We start from the raw sequence: 20624 nt of genomic DNA, 5'->3' as shown, positions 1-20624 counted from the left end.
ACTGGCTGTTGAATGAACAGGAAGGGAGAGTGGCTGGCACTGACATCCTTCCAACTTGTAGATGCCAGGGCTGGGTACTAAGGAATAGAACCTCTTCCTCTGCCATGTGTTGTGCAAGGAGATACCCAAAATGCTCACAGCTACTGATAGAGCATTTGAAACAGGTTGGGCACTGGTGGCTCATGCCTGTAATCCTGGCTACTCAGGATGCTGAGGATCCAAGTTTGAAGCCAGCCTAGGCAGAAAGGCTCTTGACATTCCATCTCCAAATTACCAGTTAATGCCAAACCGTTGGAGGGTAGGAGGGCGCAAGTAACATCACCAGCCATAAACGAAAACATCTGAACAAAGCATCAGAGCATGAGACTCTTACCCCCAATTAACATCCCAAAGGTTACAAGTGGAGCTGTGGCTCAAGTGGTAGAATGCTAGCCTTGAGCAAGAAAAAGCTAAGGGACAGTGTCCAGGCCCTGAGTTAAAGCCCCAGGACAGTAGACACACACACACACACACACACACACACACACACACACACACACACACACACACACACACACACACACACATCAAATAAATAAGTAAATAAATAAAATGATGAAGGGCTGGGAAGGTGGCTCAGTGGTAGAGTGCTTGCCTTGCATGTCTGAGGCCTGGGTTCGATTCCTCAGCACCACATAAGCAAAAAGAAAGAAGCCGGAAGTGGTGCTGTGGCTCAAGTGGTTGAGCGCTAGCCTTGAGCTGAAGAGCTGAGGGACAGCGCCCAGGCCCAGAGTTCAGGCCCCACGACCGGACCCAAATAAATAAATAAATAAATAAATAAATAAATAAATAAATAAAATGATGAAAGAAAACAGGGTATGATAGCTGTAATCCCAGCATTCAGGAGGTAGAGACAGGAGGCTGGTAAATTCATTTTTTAAAATGCAGTTTTCTGAGTTACTGTCATCATGACATATGCAAAACCAGTACATAATACTGTTGATTTCTTTTCTGTGCTGCATAAAATGCACTATCTTGTCCAGTACTGGTGACTCATGCTTATAATTCTAGCAACTAAGAAGGCTAAGTTCTGAGGATCATGGTTCAAAGCCAGTCCAGGCAGGAAGACTGTAGGACTTTTGGTTTGTTTGTTTTTTTCTCATCTCCCTCCCCCCCCACTCTTTTTTTTTTTTTTTTTTTTTTTTGTCGGTCATGAGGCTTGTACTCTGGACCTAGGCACTGTCCTTCAGCTCTTCAGCTCAAGGCAAGCACTCTACTGCTTAAACCACAGCGCCACTTCTGGTTTTCTGGTGATTTATTGGAGATGAGGGTCTCATGGACTTTCCTGCACAGGCTGGCTTTGAGTTGCCACCCTCAAATCTCAGCCTCCTGAGTAAACAGGATTATAGGTGTGACCACCAGCACCGGGCCATACTTCCAGCTTTTTCTATTTATGTGGTACTAATGAATCAAACCCAGGGCTTCATGTATGCTAGATAAGCACTCTACCACTAAACCATATTCCCAGCCCAACCTTGCTTTTTTTTTTTTTTTTTTTTTTTTTTTTTTTGCCAATCATGGGGCTTGAAGTCAGGGTCTGGGCTCTGTCTCTGAGCCTCTCTGAGCTCAAGGCTATCACTCTACCACTTGAGCCACAGTGCCACTTCTGGCTTTTTCTGTTTATGTGGTACTGAGGAATCGAAACCAGGGCTTCATGAATGCTAGGCAAGCACTCTATCATTAAACAACATTCCTAGCCCTTGCATAATTATATGTGTGTGCTGGTCTTGGGGCTTGAACTCAGGGCCTAGGCATTGTCCCTGAGCTTTTATACTCAAGGTTGGCACTCTACCACTTGAGCCACAGCGCCACTTCTGGCTTTTTTCTTTTTGCTTATGCGGTGCTGAGGAATCGAACCAAGGGCTTCGGGCATGCAAGGCAAGCGCTCTACCACTGAGCCACCTACCCTGCCCCACATTTTTATGTTTTTAAGTTATTAGAGAACAATCTTCTACATATAGCTCCAATTTTAGTATTTGCCACAGTAAGACCTGAAAAAAAAAATGTTCTCAGTGGTGGAAGTTACATGATGTGGCAGCGTGATGGTGTAGGTGAATAATCCCAGCACTAGAAAGATCAACTCAGGAGGATCATAAATTCTAGGCCAGCCTAATTCTGTAATCCTAGCTACTCAGGAGTATCCTGATTTAAAGTTGCCAGTACAAAAGGATCAAGAAACCCATAAAGGGCTGGGAAGGTGGCTCAGCGGTAGAGTGCTTGCCTTGCATGCATTAGGTCCTGGGTTCGATTCCTCAGTGCCACATAAGCAGAAAAAAAAAAAGAAAAAAAGAAAACCCATATCAACTAATAAAAAGCTGGGCATGGTGGTATGTACCTGCTATCCCAACTATTCAGAAATTGTAAAAGAGGAGGATCAAGGTCAAGGACAGCCAGAAAAACTCTAGACACTGTTTGAAAACTTACTAAGGCAAAAAGGGCTGGCATCATGGCTTAAGGCCATATCTAGAAAGTACAAGGCCTTGAGTTCAAATTCCAGTACTGTCCCTCTCTCCCCATTCATGGGGCTTGACCTCTGGGCCTGGGCACTGTCCCTGAGCTTTTCAGTTCAAGACTAGTACTCTACCACTTGAGCTACAGCACCACTTCCAGCTTTTTTGGTAGCTAATCGGAGATAAAAGGTTCACAGACTTTTCTGATCGGGCTTGCTTCAATACAGAATTCTTAGCTGGGTGCCAGTGGCTCATGCCTGTAATTCTAGCTACTCAGGAGGCTGAGATCTGAGGATCTCAGTTCAAAGCCAGCCCAAGCAGGAAAGTCCATGAGACTCTTATCCCCAATAAATCACCAGAAAACTGGAAGAGACCCTGTGGCTCAAGTGCTAGAGCACTAGCCTTGAGCTGAAGAGCTGAGGGACAGAGCCTAAACCAAGTTCAAGTCCTATGACCAACCAAAATTTAAAAAAAAAATGCAGGATGGGGCTAGGAATGTGGCTTAATGGTAGGTGCTTGCCTAGATGCATGAAGCCCTGGGTTCGATTCCTTAGTACCACATAAACAGAAAAAGCCAGCAGTAGTGCTATGACTCAAGCCGCAGAGTGCTAGCCTTAAGCAAAAGAAGTTCAGGGCCAGGACCCAGGCCTTGAGTTCAAGCCTTGAGTTCAGGACTGGCAAAAAAACAAACAAACAACAAAAAAAAAGCAGGGTATCTTAGGAGGCTGAGATCTAAGAATTGTGGTTGGTTTGTTTGTTGCTGGTCCTGGGGCTTGAACTCTGGGCCTATGCACTGTTCCTGTACTTATTTGGCTCAAGGCTAATATTCTACCACCTGAGCCCCAGTGCCACTTGTAGTTTTCTGGGGATAAGAGTCTCATGGACTTTCCTACCTGGGCTGGCTTTGAACCATGATCCTCAGATCTCAACTTCTTGAGTAGCTAGGATTACAGGCGTGAGCCACTGGCGCCCAGCTAAGAATTTTTTTTTTGGGTCCAGTCGTGGAGCCTGAACTCTGGGCCTGGGTGCTGTCCCTAGCTCTTCAGCTCAAGGCTAGTGCTCTACCACTTGAGCCATAGCACCACTTCTGGCTTTTTTCTTTTTGCTCATGTGGTGCTGAGGAATCGAACCCAGGGCCTCATGCATGCAAGGCAAGTGCTCTACCACTGAGCCACCTTCCCAGCCCCAGAATTGTGTTTTTGTTTTTTGTTTTTGTCAGTCCTGGGGCTTGAACTCTGTGCTTGGGCACGATCTCTCAGCTCTTCAGCTCAAGATGAGCACTCTACCACTTGAGCCACAGTGCCATTCCCATTTTCTAGTGGTTTATTGGAGATAAGAATCTCAGGGACGGGGCTGGGAAGGTGGCTCAGTGGTAGAGCCTTGCAAGCCTGAGGCCCTAGGTTCGATTCCTCAGCACCACATAAGCAAAAAGAAAAAAGCCGGAAGTGGCGCTGTGGCTCAAGTGGTAGAGCACTAGCCTTGAGCTGAAGAGCTGAGGGACAGCGCCCAGGCCCAGAGTTCAGGCCCCACAATCGGAGCCAAAAAAAAAAAAAAAAAGAATCTCAGGCACTTTTCTGCCTGGGCTGGCTTTGAGCCGATATCCTCAGATCTCAGCCTCCTGAGTAGCTAGGATTACAGGCATGAGCCACTGGTGCTCAGTGTGTTTTGTAGCAAACCCGGTCAGGAAAATCTGTGAGACTCTTATCTTCAATTAGATACCAAAAAAGCTGGAAGTGTGCTGTGGTTCAAGTGGTAGAGTGCTAGTCGAGTAAAAAGAAGCTCTGGAAGGTTTGGGAATGTGACTTAGTGGTGGAATGCTTGCCTAGCATGCATGAAGCCCTAGATTTGATTTCTTAGTACCACATAAACAGAAAAAGCTGGAAAGGGCACTTTGGCTCAAGAAGCTCAGGGGATAGTGCTCAGGCCCTGAGTTCAAGCCCCAGGACTGGCAAACAAACAAACAAAAAAGAAGCTCTGGCAAAACAAAAGGGGGGGAGGCAAAAATGCCCTATTTGAGCACAGTGGCTCAAGTGTGTAATGTTATTTTATTTTTGTACCAGTCCTGGGGCTTGAACTCAGGGCCTAGGTGCTGTCTCTTATATTTTTTACTTATCACGCCTGTAATTCTTTTTTTTTTTTTGGGGGGGGGGTCCAGTCGTGGGCCTGAACTCTGGGTCTGGGCGCTGTCCCTCAGCTCTTCAGCTCAAGGCTAGCTCTCTACTTGAGCCACAGTGCCACTTCCGGCTTTTTTCTTTTTGCTTATGTGGTGGTGAGGAATCGAACCCAGGGCCTCATGCATGCAAGGCAAGCACTCTACCACTGAGCCACCTTCCCAGCCCCACGCCTGTAATTCTTTTTTTTTTTTTTTTTTTGCTTATGTGGTGCTGAGGAATCGAACCCAGGGCCTCATGCATACAAGGCAAGCACTCTAGCTGGATACACAAACCTGTTATTGCCAGCAACAGAGGGAAGCATAGTAGAAAGATTGAAGCCCAAACAGGGCGGTGGTGTTCACACCTATAATCCTGGTTACTAAGGAGGCTGAGATCTGAGGATCATTATTCAAAGCCAGTCTGGGCAAGAAAACTTTTAATACTCTTATCTCCAGTTAGCCACTGGAAAACTGGAAAAGGCACTATGGCTTAAAATGGTAGACTACTAGTCTTGAGTGAAAGAGCTCAGGTACAGCACCCACAACCACCTCCCCCCCCCAAAAAAAAAAGAGAGAAAGAGAAAGATCGAAGCCCAAGTTCATCCTAGTTTGTCCAGCATAAATTAAAACCTTATCCTAAGCCAGGTGCCAGTGGCTCACACCTATAATCCTTAGCTACTTAGGAAGCTGAGATCTGAGGATCCTGGTTTAAGGCCAGCCCAGACAGGAAGGTCTGTGAGACTCTTCAATTAACCACCAGAAAGCTAGAAGTGGTGCTATGGCTCCAGTGGTAGAGTGCTAGCCTTGAGCTGAAGAACTGAAGGACAGCGCCCAGACCCAGAGTTTAAGTCCCATGATGGACAAAAAAAAAAAAAAAAAGAACTATTTTCAAAAATAAAACAAAGTGAACTAAATGCTGGTGGTTCATGGCTGTAATCCTATCTACTCAGGAGGCTGAGATCTGAGCCATCCTGGGGTGTAAAGTCTGTGAAACCTTTTGTTTTGCCAGTCCCTGGGTTTGAACTCAGGGTCTGGGTGGGCACTGTCCCTGAGCTCCTTTTGTTCAAGGCTAGCACCCTACCAGTTGAGCCACAGCACCAGTTCTGGCTTTTTCTGTTTATATGGTATTGAAGAATTGAACCCAGTATTTCATGAATGCTAGGCAAGCCCTCTATCACTAAGCCACATTTCCAGTCCTGTGAGACTCTTAGCTCCAATTAACCATCAAAAAGCTGGAAATGCGCTGTGGCTTAAATGGTAGAGCACTAGCCTGAGCGAAAATAGAGCTCAGAGGTAATGCTCAGGTCCTAAGTTTAAACCTCAGGACCAGCACAAAAAAAACACCCATAGTATTCTGTGGGGATTTGAGAGTGCTCAGGGTTTGTGCCATAGTTTTGTGTTCAGTCCTGTAAGAATAAATTAGACTTTGCCAGAAAACCATGCAGACATCCAGGTACAAAGAACAAAGAAAAAGTTTATTGCCAGTAAAGGGACTGCAAGATTCCTCACGAGAGAAGTGCCAGCTATTGTGTCTAGTGACCTTTTATAACCCTGCTGTGGATGTGTGGGCCAGGGGCTTCATCATGGTGGGTTAGGATTTATGGCTGCTGCCCAAGTAGTAGACAAGGGGTCCTGCAGCTGCCCAGACCTAAGGTCACTCTAAGGGGATCTTGCTGCCTTATATGGTGATAGCTGCCCCAGAGGAGTGCCATCTCAAGACAAAGGGGAGATTAGAGGCTGATTATTTACTGCCTTTACTAAATGGGCCTAGTGTTGCCTAGGAAAGGAACATGCTAAGCTATGGGAAGGGGAAGGAGCATGCTAAGCTGTGGAAAGGGAGCTTATTGAGTTAACAAGTCCAGAAAAGGGAAATCATAGAACTAGGGATTCAGGCTTAGGAGGAATCTGACCCCCCAGTGGCTGCCTGGGGCTGGGGCTGTAGATAGCAGAAGCAGCTGGGCACTATGTGCACAGCCTGACTTCCTAGGAATGAGGATCTCATCTAGGATTGAATGCTGTCCTAGTTCTTCCCCTATCAGGATGCTGTGTGACCTGAAGCTAGCAGGGGTGGGTTTTTGGGGAGTGGCAGTTCAGTGAAGTGGAAAAGGTGGTGACTTTCTGGTGTGTGTGTGTGTGTGTGTGTGTGTGTGTGTGTGTGTGTGTGTGTGTGTGTGTGTGTGTGTGTGTGTGTGTTGGGGTGCTGTCCTTAGCTTTATTGTTCAAGGCCCGGTTCTTTGGGTGGTTAATTGGAGGTAAGTCTCACAGACTGGCTTTGAACTGTGATTCTCAGACCTCAGCCTCTTGAGTAGCTATGGTCATTGGTGTGAGCCCTCACCTCCAGGGTGCTGTTGGGAGTTCTAATATTGAACCTCTCCCCCCACCCTCTTGGCTTAGGTTTTGCTGGTTTCCCCATCTGTAAAGTGAGAAACCCAGCCTATTCTAAAGGTTAAATGATTTAAAATATTCAAAAACACTGCAATAGCGCTAGGAAAACGTCAGGTCTTCACGCCCCTTCCCGGCGAGGGATTCCCAGGCAAGTAAAAGACAAAGTGGGGACTGAAGGCCATAGGGCCGCTGCTTGATGAATCCGGCCACACCCCCGCCGGCCTCCAACGCGGCCTTGTCTCGAAGGCCCCACCCCAGGCCCCGCCCCTCCCTCCCGGTAGCCCCGCCTCCACGGGGGGAGCTATGGGCCCCGTCCCCACCCGAAGGCCCCGCCCCCACAGCCTATCCCCGCCCCCTCCTCCCACCAGCCCCGCCTGCCCGGAAGGCCCCCACAGAGGCTTCGCCGGCGGCCACCGCACCATGAGTGTCCCCGCTGCCAGCCCGCTCTTCGCGCCCGGTGAGGACTGCAGCCCTGCGTGGCGCGCGGCGCCGGCGGCCTACGATGCATCTGACACACACCTGCAAATCCTGGGCAAGCCGGTGATGGAGCGCTGGGAGACTCCCTACATGCACGCTCTGGCGGCCGCCGCCGCCTCCAGAGGTACCGGGCCTGGGCCGTGAGGGCGGGGCGCTCCAGTCGACACGAAGCAGCCTCTCTGTGAGCCTCGGGTTCCTCGCCCGGAGGTGGGTGGCCACCGAGGCTGCAGAAGGGGTGCTGCGGGCACGGGGCCCGCACGCAGCAGGCGCGCCTGTTAGGTACTGGGAACGTAATGAACCCCGATTCTCCGGGCTAGGCCGCGGGAGGGCGGGGGTCTGGATGCCCTGACGCACAACCTGGGGTGGAACTCGGCTAGTGGGAGGGACAGGGGAATCTGGCTGGGGGAGAGTGTCCGACTGCCCGGGACGGTGGGGGTCCCGCCCCCTGGTGGCTAAGAATAGCTTGAGAAAGCTGAGCAGAGATACAGCTGTCCACTAAACTGGCTCTGCACTGCCTAGTGTGGAAGCTGGAGTGTTCCCCAGCCCCAAACAATCCTTCCAGGGCCTCTGGGAAATGGGCAGTTGCACTGTTCCACGCAGGGTTGGGGGAGGGGGTGTTCCACCCTGTGATCTAGAGCTCAGATCCAAGGCCTTGTCCTTGGAAATCCCACGGCCAGGGGGAGGGGACAGAAAAGTAACTAACTGGAGAGATAAGGGCCACCAGCACAAACAGCGTGGGCAGGGGCTCAAAGTCCAAGGCTCTGACCCCCCTCCACACACAGATTGGGGCTGGTCCCAAAAGCTTTGGCCTGAGGCTGGACATTTTCTCCCTGGCTACTGCCCAGGCCCACGCGATTCTGTCCTTAGGGCTACTGTGTTCTACCCACCCACAGTTCCTTTCCAACTGGTCAGACATAGGGTAGATGTGACTTATGGCCAGGTCCACCCAGGACCTAGCAGCAGCCCACCCAGGACCCACTCTGATGCCTGGTGTCCTTTATCTCCTAGGGGGCCGGGTCCTAGAGGTGGGCTTTGGCATGGCCATTGCAGCCACAAGGCTGCAGGAAGCCCCCATTGAGGAGCACTGGATCATCGAGTGCAATGATGGCGTCTTCCAGCGGCTTCAGGCTTGGGCCTCGCAGCAGCCACACAAGGTGCCCAGTGACCTGCAGGCCCACTCCTCAGAGGGACAGGAGCCTGGGGTGACATGGAGAGGGGGGAAGGGGCAGCCTCCTCCCTACAGCAAGTAGTGATAGGATCCTCTTTGAACCCCAATCTTCTCTTGTTCTCCCATCTCCAAGGTGGTCCCCTTAAAAGGCCTGTGGGAAGAGGTGGCGCCCACACTTCCGGACAATCACTTTGACGGTGAGGGGAACCTACATGGGGCCCTCTGCCTGCAACTGCACCATCAGCTCCTCCTTTGCTTGCAGAGGGACATTTTGATACACTCGCTAGTATGTACTCAGGGACAAGCCTGGGGGTTGGAGTTGGTGTGGAGGTCATACAACGGCACACATACAGAGGGCCTGTGCACAGAAACACAAGATGGTGGTGAATGGAAAAGGTAGCTGGGGCTCACCAGGGTAGCCTTTGAAACACAGCTTCTGCAACTCCAGGACTAGCCAGGTAAGGCTGGGTGAGGCTATGGTGGCCCTGATTGCCAGTTTGTTTGCCCTGTGCAGGGATCCTGTATGACACATACCCCCTTTCAGAGGAGACCTGGCATACACACCAGTTCAACTTCATCAAGGTGAGACTGCAGCTTCATGGGGCTGTCTGTAGTCAGTACCTCTCTTACTCGCTGCTCTGACTTATTAGGGTGTGGGGACCTCACAGGGATCGATCCCCCTCAGGCTCTCTCCTGATTACTTGGTTTCTTTCCCCAGAACCATGCCTTCCGCCTGCTGAAGCCTGGAGGTGTCCTCACATATTGCAATCTCACCTCTTGGGGAGAACTGATGAAGTCCAAGTATTCAGACATTACCACCATGTTTGAGGTGCAAACCTGGGAGTTCCTGGTGGACTCTACCTCAAAGTCTGGCAGGGACCTTGGCGGGGGAGGGGGGGGAGGAGTTGTGGTCACCCTGTTGATGTTGGGGAGAGCCTCTGTCCCATGGGTCTCGGGTTAAACTCTTGGGTGGGTTGGTGTGCTGATTTTTCTACTTTGAAATCACCAAGACGCCTCACCAGCTCAAATCACTTCCTGTTACTCCTCAACATATGGATACAGCTCAGCCCCTCCCATTCTCCTCAGTGCCCTTTTACCTGTTCAGCAGTGTTCCCCCCCCCCCCACCTTTTTTTTTGGTTTGTTGTGGGGCTTGAATTCTAGGCCTGGGCACTGTCCCTCAGCTCTTCAGCTCAAGGGTAAGGCTCTACCACTCGAGCCACAGTGGTTTTTTGGGCTGGCTTTGAATCCTGATCCTCAGATCTCAGCCTTCTGAGTAGCTAGGATGACAGGCATGAGCCACAGGCACCAGGCAACAATGCTTTTTTTTGGCTACTCTCCTAGGAACCCACAGAAGTTCTGAGAGCCTGCTAGTGACACAGGGCGAACAAAATTATGAGCTAGCTAGCAGCCTGTGTCCCTTTCCTGTCCTGGTTCTCTTACTCTGGACATAGTGGCAAGAGCAAAAGCAGCCCACTGGGGATCCCGTAGGTGGGCTCTAGTGTATCACTATCCTTCCTGGGACTGGTATGGGAGGATACCTAGGGGCTGAGGTGGCTGCTGTCCAGGCTGAAAGCTGGGGATTCCTATTCATGTCCAGGGCAGTATCCCATGTGCCCCCGGGGGTGTGGCCAGGCCCCAATCCTGGGATGACCTGAACCCCTCTCACCAGGAGACACAGGTGCCAGCGCTGCAGGAGGCGGGCTTCCGGCGGGACAACATCCGCACTGAAGTGATGGCACTCACCCCACCTGCCGACTGCCGCTACTATGCCTTCCCACAGATGATCACACCACTGGTCACCAAGCACTGAGCTGCTGGCCCTGGGGGATCCTCAGGGTCTCTGGACCAGTGTTTCTGCACCCCTAGTAGTGCCTTGGTGGCTAGAGGGTGAACCCTAGCCTCAGCCCTGGTTGTCCCTGCTGACACAGGGCAGCCTTCCTAAGCTCCAGCAGTGGCCTGCTGGTGGTCCCCAGAGCCCAAGGGTAAAATAAATGATGGTGCTGGCCTGGCCAGTCAGTGGTGGGTGACCGTGCAGCTTCCCATTGGCCTTCCTGGGGGCTCTCCTTGCCTGTTTCTAAGCCTCCTTCTGTGATTACCTGCCATTCACTCATGATGCCAGCACCCAAGATCTTCCAGGCAGCCATGACCAGGAGCCAGATGAAAGCAATTGTGCAACAGAGGGTTCAACTGTGTCATTTGTGGTATTGTCCCCCAATATGAAAATCCTTCCAAATATCTTGCCTGGGTCCCTCTGTAGCCCTGTTCCGCATCATCCACATATCGAGGCCAACTGCATTGGAACCATCCTGTCTGTTCCGGCTGCTGATCCCCACCATGAGTACAAAAGTCAAGCTGCAGACTCAGCCCTAAGCCCTGGTGAAGCTTCTCTTACCTGTGAGACTTCCCATTTCAGTGTGGTCTTGTTCTAAATGCTGCCCTCAAGCTGGGTTGGGCACCCAATGCCTACCCTTACCCCCAGTGACTTGGGTACCATCACCATAGCCCTGACCAGTGTTGTCCCTAAGACATTGTAGAATTGTGGTCTAGAGAACACAGAGCAGATTCTAGAGGGAGGCCCTGGCCAAGGGTACCAGGCCAGGAGAAGGAGGAAAGGTCTTCCTACAGCCCTGGATGTACATGGTCCCCAGGGCTCATCTAGGCCTGTCTTGGTGTGTTCCAGCTAAGAGGCAGCTACTGCTAAAGCGTCTTAGAGTCCCCACTGCCCAGGAATGGCTTAGGAACAATGTTTGAACCCTGCGTACTCAGGTGTGGGCATGGATGATGGCCCCAGAAATAGCTTAGAAACAGTGTTTGAGCCCTGGGTACTCAGGTGTGGGCAGGGATGATGGGCTGTGCTCAGCTACTGTGGGCCTGAGAGGGAGACTGCATCAAGACTCACAGCTTTCTGCTCTCCAAAGCCACTCCTTCCTGGGAGGGCTCAGCTGAGTGACTGGGCAGGGGGTTCATAACCAAGTCTGATGTCTATAGAATAGTAACAGCCCCTGTCTAGAGGCAAGATGCCAGGATCCACCTGCTGCCTCCCACCGCTCCCCTACCCCATGGACACTAGGATTCATGCTCAGGCAAGTTTACTATGGATTTATTCACAATTGCAGGGTAGTAGCATGGGCAGCACTACCTTCGGTACCACATTTTGAGTCTCTTCTCCCGCTTGATCTTCCTCTGCAGCTGCAGGATGCCGTAGAGCAGGGCCTCTGCGGTTGGGGGACAGCCTGTGGGGACCAAAATCTCAGTGTCCTTCCTGTATTCTGGGCTACCCTCTTCCTACATTGTCTAAGTCCCTTACAAGCCAGGTGCCAGTGGCTTATGCATTTTTTTTTTTTTTTTTTTGGTCCGGTTGTGGGGCCTGAACTCTGGGCCTGGGCGCTGTCCCTCAGCTCTTCAGCTCAAGGCTAGCCACAGCCCCACTTCCGGCTTTTTTCTTTTTGCTTATGTGGTGCTGAGGAATCGAACCCAGGGCCTCAGGCATGCAAGGCAAGCGCTCTACCACTGAGCTACCTTCTCAGCCCCTGGCTTATCTTCAATGAAATACTAATTACGCCCCTCCCCCCCCAAAAAAAGAAAAAAACAAACTAGAAGTGGAGGTGTGGTTCAAATGGTAAAGCTCCAGCCTTGAGTCAGAATGCTAAGGGAAAGTTACCAGGCCCTGATTTTAAGCCCTAGCACTGGCACAAGAAAGAAAGAGGGGAAAAAAAAAAAGACTCCTCAAAAGTCTACAAGGGGGGCTGGGATATGGCTTAGTGGTAGAATGCTTGCCTAACATGCATAAAGCCCTGGGTTCAGTACCACATAAACAGAAAAAGCTGGAAGTGGTGCAGTGGGTCAAGTAGTACAGTGCTAGCCTTGAGCAAAAAGGTCAAGGACAGTGCCCAGGCCCTGAGTTCAAACCCCAGCACTACAAGGTACAGCATGCCGAAGTGCCAAGGGGTCCTTGGGCTGGGCAGGGAAGGGAAACATGGGTTTGGGGACACAGGCAGATGCCTGGGACTGAAGGAAGGGCCTATACCTACCACCTGTGGAAATGACACAGGATCGAATGACTGCACTTCTGGCCCTGAGTGCCATCTTCCCTGCCCAGCCAACCCCCACCTGGCTATCCGGCAGTCTTAGTGTGAAGTGGCTAGAAGTGGCCAGACAGCAGAAGACAGTTGAGGGCCACTGGGACCCTGGAGGTAGCAGGTAGAGGATGGGACTGGATGAGGTGGAAGGAAACCAAGTCCCATACCAGTACCCCTTAGTGTACAGTCCTGGGGAGGATGAGGACCGGGCAGGGCCACCTTGGGCCCCTGTGTCAGCAAACAGATCTTAGCACAGAACTCCAAACAAATTGTTTCCAGACAGCCATCATCATTCAATGGCAAACTTGTCTTGTCATTGTTTGGGAGGTCATGACATGACTTTCATTTTCCTGAGCAGCTAAGAACTTGACCTCAGCATTAAGGGCACAATGCCAGACAGCAAGAACTAGGCATTTTTGTGTCCTGCTCACAGCATAAGCTGCCATTCCTGACCGTACTGACTACTATCAAGGCAAATACTCCAGCAGGCTCCCTTTGGGTGCCAGGCTGGCTGGGACCATATGAGAGGGTCCATGGGGCTACCAGGTCAAATAGAGGATGACCAGGGAAATGTGAATTCCAGGTAATACTGTACTGGCATAGTCCAAAGGCTGTGTGGGAAATGATTAGAAGAATTTATCATTCACTGCCATTCTTGACACTTTAAACCTAATGCTGGCCATGTGGGGATCTGATGAAGTCTTGGAACCCTTCTGAGGACAAGGACCAGAGAGTTTAGACCAGCCTCCTGTCCTGTTGATTTCAAGAACTGCATCCTATGTGGTAGAGAGAGAGAGAGAGAGAGAGAGAGAGAGAGAGAGAGAGAGAGAGAGAGAGAGAGAGAGAGAGAGAGAGAGAGAGAGAGAGAGAGAGAGAGAGAGAGAGAGAGAGAGAGAGAGAGAGAGAGAGTGTGTGTGTGTGTGTGTGTGTGTGTGTGTGTGTGTGTGTGTGTGTGTGTGTGTGTGTGTGTGTGTGTGTGTGTGTGTGTGTGTGTGTGTGTGTGTGTGTGTGTGTGTGTGTGTGTGTGTGTGTGTGTGTGTGTGTGTGTGTACTGGGGCTTGAACTCTGGGCTTTGTGCTCTTGCTTGATTTTTTACTTAAGCCTGGTGTTTTATCACTTGAGTCACAGCTCCATTCCGCTAATGGGAGGTAAGAGTCTGACAGATTTTCTGCCTGGGCTGATTTCAAACTGTGATCTTCAGATCTCAGTCTCTGAGTAGCTAGGATTGCAGCCATGAGCCACCAGTGCCCAGGTGTGGTATTTTTTTCTTTCTTTAAGTTGGGCAGAGCTGTATGTCGCTTATAGCTAGCAAACGCTGCCTATCCTCCCTCCCGCCTATGCAGGAGGGAGGATACTGCCCTGTGGTAAAGGCCAGGCCTGGGGGAGGGAGTCTCTCTGCTCTTGGTGGCTTGAGTAGCGTCACAAGGGCCCAGTCTCACCTGGTACGTATATGTCCACAGGCACAATGCGATCACAGCCCCTCACGACAGAGTAGGAGTAATGATAGTATCCGCCTCCGTTGGCACAGCTGTGGGGGAAAACACAATGAGGATGGCCCAGCCCCTGTAGCCCCTGCTGTCTGCTTCTAATGCCAACAGGGGTTTGGGCAGTCAGAAAAGACCAGAGCCAGACATCGTAAACAAGCAGCCAGCAAGTGGCTTCGTGGAGCCTACCATGGGATGGGTGGGGTGCAATCAAACAGGAGGCTGAGAAATGTGGAAGAGGCTGGGAAATGTGGGCTCCAAAGATACCTAAACACAAAGCCCCTCAATCAGCAAAGATTACCAAGGACAAAGTCCCTGGGCACAGGGCAACTGAGCCAGCCCTAGTAGAAAAGTCCCAAGAGATTCTAAGTAGCCAGTAAAAATGATGGACTAGAAGTGTGACTCAAGTGGTAGAGCACCAGCTGTGAGCAGAAAGAGAGCAAGAGCACAAAGTCTTGAATTCAAGTCTACGTACTGGCATACATACTGGCTGCCCCCCCCCCCCCCAAAAAAAAGCAAGGCTGAAATTTATACTATGTGAATTCTATCTCTAAAAAATGAGACACGAGGGGGCCGGGAATATGGCTTAGCAGTAGAGTGCTTTCCTAGCATACATGAAGCCCTGGGTTCAATTCCTCAGTACCACATACACAGAAAAAGCCAGAAGTGGTGCTGTGGCTCAAGTGGCAGAGCACTATCCTTGAGCACAGAGAGGTTCAGGGACAGTGCCCAGGCCCTGAGTTCAAGCTCCAGAACCAGCAAAAGAACAAACAAAACCAAAAATGAGACACTGGTGGCTCATGCCTATGGCCCTGAGATCTGAGGATCATAGTTCAAAGCCAGCTCAGGCAGAAAATTCTGTGAGGCTCTTATCTCCAATTAACTACCAAAAAGCCAGAAATGTAGCTGAATGTAGTAGAATGCTTTGGGCAAAACTCAGTGCTGGGCCCTGAATTCAAGCCCTAGATTGGCACCCCCCCCCCAAAAAAAAAAAAAGAAAGAAAAAAGAGGGGCTGGGAAAGTGACTCAGTGGTAGAGTGCTTGCTTTGCATGCACGAGGCCCTGGGTTCGATTCCTCAGCATCACATAAGCAGAAAAAGCTGGAAGTGGGGCTGTGTTCTAGCCTTAAGCTGAAGAGCTGAGGGACAGTGCCCAGGCCCAGGGTTCAGGCCCCACGACCGACCAAAGAAAAAAGAAGAAAAAAAAAAGATGGGGAGAGTACAAGCTTGTCTTTTGGGGGTGACATAGCCCCCAAAATTATAAGGCAAAGGGAAGGAAAATAAGATGGTTGAAGCCTGCTGCCTGGGCCAAGGAAGGCCAAAAGAAATCATTCTGGGGTGAGGGCAGATCTGATGGCCTGAACTGAACACTGGCACCCAGCTCTGTTATGGTTCTATCAAATGTCAACTACATTCAGATACGTGGGCAGGGCAAAGCATGGGAATGGAAGGAGCCGGCTTGGCACTCACCTCCCCATGGACACAACATAGCGTGGCTCCGGCATCTGGTCATAGACCTACAAGAGACATGGCGTCTGCAGTCTGCAAACAGCTCAGTTACCTGGGCTGGCTGCTTGGGCAGGGACACGGCTTACCTTGCGGAGTGCTGGGGCCATCTTGTTGGTGAGTGTGCCAGCCACAATCATTACGTCGGCTTGGCGTGGGCTGGCACGGAAGACCACACCAAAGCGGTCCATGTCATAGCGGGGTGCTGCCATGTGCATCATCTCTACAGCACAGCAGGCCAAGCCGAAGGTCATGGGCCACAGTGAGCTCTGTGGGGCAGGGGCTCAGGTCACATGTTGCCCGTGTGGTTTCATGTAGGAAAACCTAGGTTCACAACCTCACTTGAAAAGAAAGTCACCCTGTTGGCCACTGGTGGCCCAGCCTTATAATCCTAACTACTTCAGTGACTAAGATCTGAGGATTATGGTTCAAAGCCAACCTGGGCAGAAAAGTCTGTGAGAGTCTTTTTTTTTTTGGTCCAGTCGTGGGGCCTGAACTCTGGGCCTGGGCGCTGTCCCTCAGCTCTTCAGCTCAAGGCTAGCACTCTACCACTTGAGCCACAGCGCCACTTCCGGCTTTTTTCATGTTGCTTATGTGGTGCTGAGGAATCGAACCCAGAGCCTCAGGGACAGTGACCAGGACCAGCAAAAGACTCACAGAGTTTTGAAGCCTGCCTGGGCTGGCTTCAAACCATGATCCTTAGATCTTAGCCTTCTAAGTAGCTAAGATTACAGCTGTGAGCCCCAGGCACCCAGCTTGTGAGAGTCTTATCTCTAATAAACTACCCAAAAAACCAGAAGGCTAGGACTCAAGTAGTACAGTGATAGCCTTGAGCAAAAAAGCAGCTCAGGACAGCACTAAAACCCTGAGTTCAAGCTGGCATTAAAAAAAAAAAGCCACCCAGCTCTTTTCCTAAGGGCAGTGGCCAGACACACCAGCCCCTGGAGGTGGCTTGAAAGTGAACTTGCAGCCAGGTACCAAAGGCTCACACCTGTAATTCTAGCTGCTTAGGATGTTAAGATCTGAGGATTGTGGATTAGAAGATGGCCTGGTTAGGAAAGCCTGTGAAACTCTTACCTCCAATTAATTATCAAAAAGCCAAAATTGGAACCTTGGCTCAATGTTGGTAGAGTGCTAGCCTTGAGCAAAAAAGCTCAGGGATAGCACCCAGGCCCAGAGTTCAAAACCAGATTGGTAGGGGGAGTGGGGGGAAGGGAAGTAGGGGGAGTAAAATTGCTAATGGAAAAAACAGCAGGCCAGCTACCACTGCAGATCCACGTGCTCTGTGGGCACCAGCCACATTTTAGCTGCGTGGGAAGTGCAGCTGTAAACACTAGGACTCTGGATGTTGCCTGGGCCCCTGAGGGAAGGGGGCCTGCCTTGCAGAGCTGTTCCTACCAGCACCCACAGGACTTATTCCTGATACTCCTGGGTCAGCACAAGAGCCAATTCAACAGGAACCTCCTGGATCCCCCAGCTGCTCTGCTATTTCCCTTATCTGGGGATGCCTTGATTGCCCCCACGGGTCCTGCTTATTCTGTACCTGGGTCTGAGAACTAAAAGTGGTCTCTGTAGCTGGCACATGTGGGGGTGCCCAACATGGGGTAAAGGTGGGGTACAGAACAGGAAAAGGCCTCTACTGATCCTTGAGCCACAGGTGGCCGTGTTCCTACAGGCATCTCTCTTTGGCAGTGCAGGATGACCATGAGTACACTGGGCACAATGCAGAGAAGCAAAAGCAGAGCCTATGAGCATGCCTGACAATGGACAGTTGTTAGACTTGCGCTGTCACCACCGGGTGCTACCCAGCGCTATGAAGCCAGACAGCTGGGTGTGAGCAGGCTAGAGGAATGCATGGTGTAGAGACCACTCCATGGACTTGGAGGGACGCATGGCACAGCCATTGCTGTGGGGCACCTCAAAAGGCTGTCAGATTTATTTAGAACGACTTAAACTTCAACATGCATGATTCTTCTGACTTAAAATTATTTTTAAGCCAGGCATGGGTGGCTTACACCTGTAATCTTAGCTACTCAGGAGGCTGAGATCCGGGATAACTGAAGCCAGCCTGGGTGAAAAAGCCCGTGAGATTCTTTTCTCCAGTTAACCAAGTGGAAGTGAAGGGTAGCTCAAGTGGTATAGCACCAGCTTTGCTCGAAAAAGCTAAGGGACAGTAACCTAGACCCTGAGTTCAAGCCCCAGTATTGGCACAAAAAACAAAAACAATGGCACAAGGGGTATAGCACCTGCCTAGCAAGCATGAGGCCCAGCACTGTCAATAAATATTTTACAATAGAGGAGGAAAATACAGAGACCAGAAAAAGAACTAGAGGAGGGGTGGGGTTATCTCACTGGGGCTCACGGGGGTCGGGGCAGGGGGGCAATAAAAGGTAGGGCAGGAGCTTGGCAGTAGTGACTGCCATAGCCACAGCAAGGACAGGACTTGGGGATGAGGAGGGAGGTTGGGGGATCCCCAATATGGGGGTACAGATTTTGACCCCTCAGAATGGAGGAGCCTCTAGGAGAGTCCCACCTGCTGTCTACGCTGTGAGTGTGGGGAGGCTGGAGGCACATGTGCAGTGGGGGCCTACAGGACACAGAGGGTCAGGAGGCACACGGGGCTCACCCGGCGGGCCCAGTTGATGAGGTCATCCAGTTTGGCCACCACATACTCGCCCCGGTTCCTAGGAATGTCGCTGTATTTGGTGACCACAGCTCCGGCCTTGGACACAGCAGGCTGGGTACTGAATGTGGGGATACAGGACATAGTTGGTGTGAGCCAGCCAGGTACCCCTGCGGGTGGGTGCTGGCTCACCCCCTACTGGGGGAGAGGGATCCACAATAGCTTTCCACAGAGAAACAGAGAAGTAGGCATAAACAAAGACTTCGAACAGAACAGGCCAAGGACCAGGTTCAGGCTTCAGCAGCCCCATGGGTATAGCCAATGAGGGAGGCAGGGGCAGTGCAAGGGGTGTGGCCTCCTGCCAAAGGCCAGCCTACCTGCTTGGGCCCTCACTGGCCACACTCAGATGGATGCCCCGTGCCTGCACTGCTGCACCCGCGCATGAACTGTCGGGGAGAAGGACAAAGGGTCAGTGGGTGTCCATGGCTTTCCTGGAGCCCTGGCCAAGGGCCCTCCCCAGCTGATCTTCCCACTCTGCTGAACACCTCCCCTGCTCTACTCCCACTGTCAACCTCAGGCCACTGGCTGGACTCCCTAGAGCCCAGTGGCCCTCACATGCCCCATGAAGGAGTAGGTGTTTTTTATTTCGTCTTGTTTTTTTTAAATGCTGGTCCTAAGGCTTGAACTCAGGTTTGTCCTTTCCTGTGGTTTTTTTTTTTTTTTCCTGTCAGTCATGGGGCTTGAACTCATGGCCTGGGCGCTGTCCCTGAGCTTTTTCCCTCAATGTGAGTGCTCTACTACTCTGAACCTCAGCACCACTTCCAGTTTTCTTGTGGTTAACTGGAGATTAGAGTCTCACAGACTTTCCTGCCTGTGCTGCTTCAAACTATGATCCTCAGATCCAGCCTCCTGAGTAACTAGGATTACAGGCATGAGCTATAAGCCCAGCTACTGAGGTTTTTGTTCAAGGCTAGCTCTCTGCCACAGCTCCACTTGTGCCTTCTTGTTGTGTTTTTTTTTTTTTTTTTTTGCTGGTCGTGGGGCCTGAACTCTGGGCCTGGGCGCTGTCCCTCAGCTCTTCAGCTCAAGGATAGTGCTCTACCACTTGAGCCACAGCGCCACTTCCAGTCTTTTCTGCTTATGTGGTACTGAGGAATCGAACCCAGGGCCTCATGCATGCAAGGCAAGCACTCTACCACTGAGCCACTTTCCCAGCCTCTCCACTTGTGCCTTTTTGGTGGTTAACTGGAGACCTGAGTTTCTAGCCTGAGGTGGTTTAGAACCTTGATCCTCAGCTCTCAGCCTCCCTAGTAGCTAGGATACTGGCATGAGCCACTGGCACCTGACTGGAGTAGGTTTTAATAGTTTCTTCCAGGACCTACCAGCTTGTTAATGGGCCACTGAGTTCTAAGCAAAGTCTAAGCTCTGGGACTGTGTACAGAAAGAAACTCCAGGCCCTGGTTGAAGGGACATTTGATAGCTCCCCTAGGAGGGTGGCCCTCGCAACCTTATCTAAGTCACAAGGAGGCAGGCACATGATGGCCCAGGTTGGCCAGGGCTTGCAGAACACCTTGCTAAGATGGGTAGTAAGGGAGCTGAGGGTGCAAAGCCAGGCAGACACAAGTTGACTCCTTGCTCTGCCAGCCTTTGCTGTCCCCAGGGAGCCCTGTGCTGTATCAACTTGCTGGAAGACTTCATCAAGTGGTTCCTTTGCTGATCACTGCTGAGGTTCCTCCCAGCTCTGGGCTCCAGTGTACCCTCGTGGCTCTACAGGGCTTCCACAGGTTGTCAGGTACTCACCGCAGGCCAAGGACCCGAATGCAGAGCAAGCCAGGAGCTGTGGAAAGAACCAGAGGTAGGAGTAGTGTACTGTAGGTGGCCAGCTCAGACTTGGTAGGATCATCCCCTAGAGTGCTGGGGCCAGCACTCTCCAGTCAGGCCCTCCTTCTCACCCCCGTCCCTTATCTACTTAAACCCATACTCTACACCAAAGCCACCCCCTCCTATGACTCCTCTCCTCTCCTGCTTCTTCCTGTAGAACTCTTTGATTCTACCTCAGGGCCTTTACACTTGTCGTTCTCACCCTGCTCCACATTTACAAGTGGCTGATGCCTTCTCCTGAGGGCAGATTTCAACTCATGCCCAGGACATCAGGCCCACACAGCCTGCCAGTCCTCTCGATCCTGGTGCTCATTCTCTTGGTCATATACACTGATGTGCTCCCTATTTCCTTCACTACTCCAGGACCCTCCTGGGTACTC

General features: G+C 51.3%; 3 protein-coding genes across 4 annotated transcripts in view; 1 reads left to right on the top strand and 2 right to left on the bottom strand.

Moving 5' to 3' along the window:
- Positions 1-7398: 7398 nt before the first annotated feature.
- On the top strand, positions 7399-10905 carry Gamt (guanidinoacetate N-methyltransferase). The gene is made up of 6 exons (XM_070008562.1): positions 7399-7627; positions 8512-8657; positions 8805-8868; positions 9186-9253; positions 9390-9500; positions 10342-10905. The coding sequence occupies exons 1-6, from the start codon at positions 7447-7449 to the stop codon at positions 10480-10482; spliced, it is 711 nt and encodes a 236-aa protein (XP_069864663.1). The 5' UTR covers positions 7399-7446; the 3' UTR covers positions 10483-10905.
- Positions 10906-11807: 902 nt separating this feature from the next.
- Positions 11808-18507, bottom strand: Ndufs7 (NADH:ubiquinone oxidoreductase core subunit S7). The gene is made up of 5 exons (XM_070008070.1): positions 18367-18507; positions 15830-16009; positions 15705-15751; positions 14191-14279; positions 11808-11905 (listed from the first exon to the last, which is right to left on the bottom strand). Exons 1-5 carry the CDS (start codon positions 18505-18507, stop codon positions 11808-11810), a joined length of 555 nt encoding a protein of 184 aa, XP_069864171.1.
- Pwwp3a (PWWP domain containing 3A, DNA repair factor) overlaps positions 18399-20624 on the bottom strand; it is a 41183-nt gene continuing 38957 nt past the window's right edge. For both annotated transcript variants that reach the window (XM_070008533.1, XM_070008534.1), the window contains exons 15-17: positions 20164-20200; positions 18741-18809; positions 18399-18484 (exon numbers count right to left, since the gene is read on the bottom strand). In XM_070008533.1, the coding sequence (XP_069864634.1) occupies positions 18753-18809; positions 20164-20200 (94 nt within the window). In that variant the 3' untranslated portion in view covers positions 18399-18484; positions 18741-18752. The remainder of the gene's footprint in view (positions 18485-18740; positions 18810-20163; positions 20201-20624) is intronic.

Source organism: Dipodomys merriami, unplaced genomic scaffold (genome assembly GCF_024711535.1).
Source record: "Dipodomys merriami isolate MVZ:Mamm:240054 unplaced genomic scaffold, mDipMer1.0.p SCAF_70, whole genome shotgun sequence".
NCBI lineage: Eukaryota > Metazoa > Chordata > Mammalia > Rodentia > Heteromyidae > Dipodomys > Dipodomys merriami.
The sequence above is the reverse complement of the archived record's forward strand: the minus strand, read 5'-3'. Positions and strand labels throughout refer to the sequence as shown.

What these genes read in the sequence shown, in the direction of transcription:
- Gamt (XM_070008562.1), top strand. Translation starts at nt 7,447, where the DNA reads ATGAGTGTCCCCGCTGCCAGCCCGCTCTTCGCGCCCGGTGAGGACTGC. An exon ending in GGCCGCCGCCGCCTCCAGAG is followed by an intron (nt 7,628 to 8,511) that starts GTACCGGGCCTG and finishes TTTATCTCCTAG; the next exon opens with GGGGCCGGGTCCTAGAGGTG. An exon ending in ACATTACCACCATGTTTGAG is followed by an intron (nt 9,501 to 10,341) that starts GTGCAAACCTGG and finishes CCCTCTCACCAG; the next exon opens with GAGACACAGGTGCCAGCGCT.
- Ndufs7 (XM_070008070.1), bottom strand. Translation starts at nt 18,507, where the DNA reads ATGTCCTGTATCCCCACATTCAGTACCCAGCCTGCTGTGTCCAAGGCC. An exon ending in TCATCAACTGGGCCCGCCGG is followed by an intron (nt 16,010 to 18,366) that starts GTGAGCCCCGTG and finishes CCTGCCCCACAG; the next exon opens with AGCTCACTGTGGCCCATGAC. An exon ending in TGTGGACATATACGTACCAG is followed by an intron (nt 11,906 to 14,190) that starts GTGAGACTGGGC and finishes TGGTCCCCACAG; the next exon opens with GCTGTCCCCCAACCGCAGAG.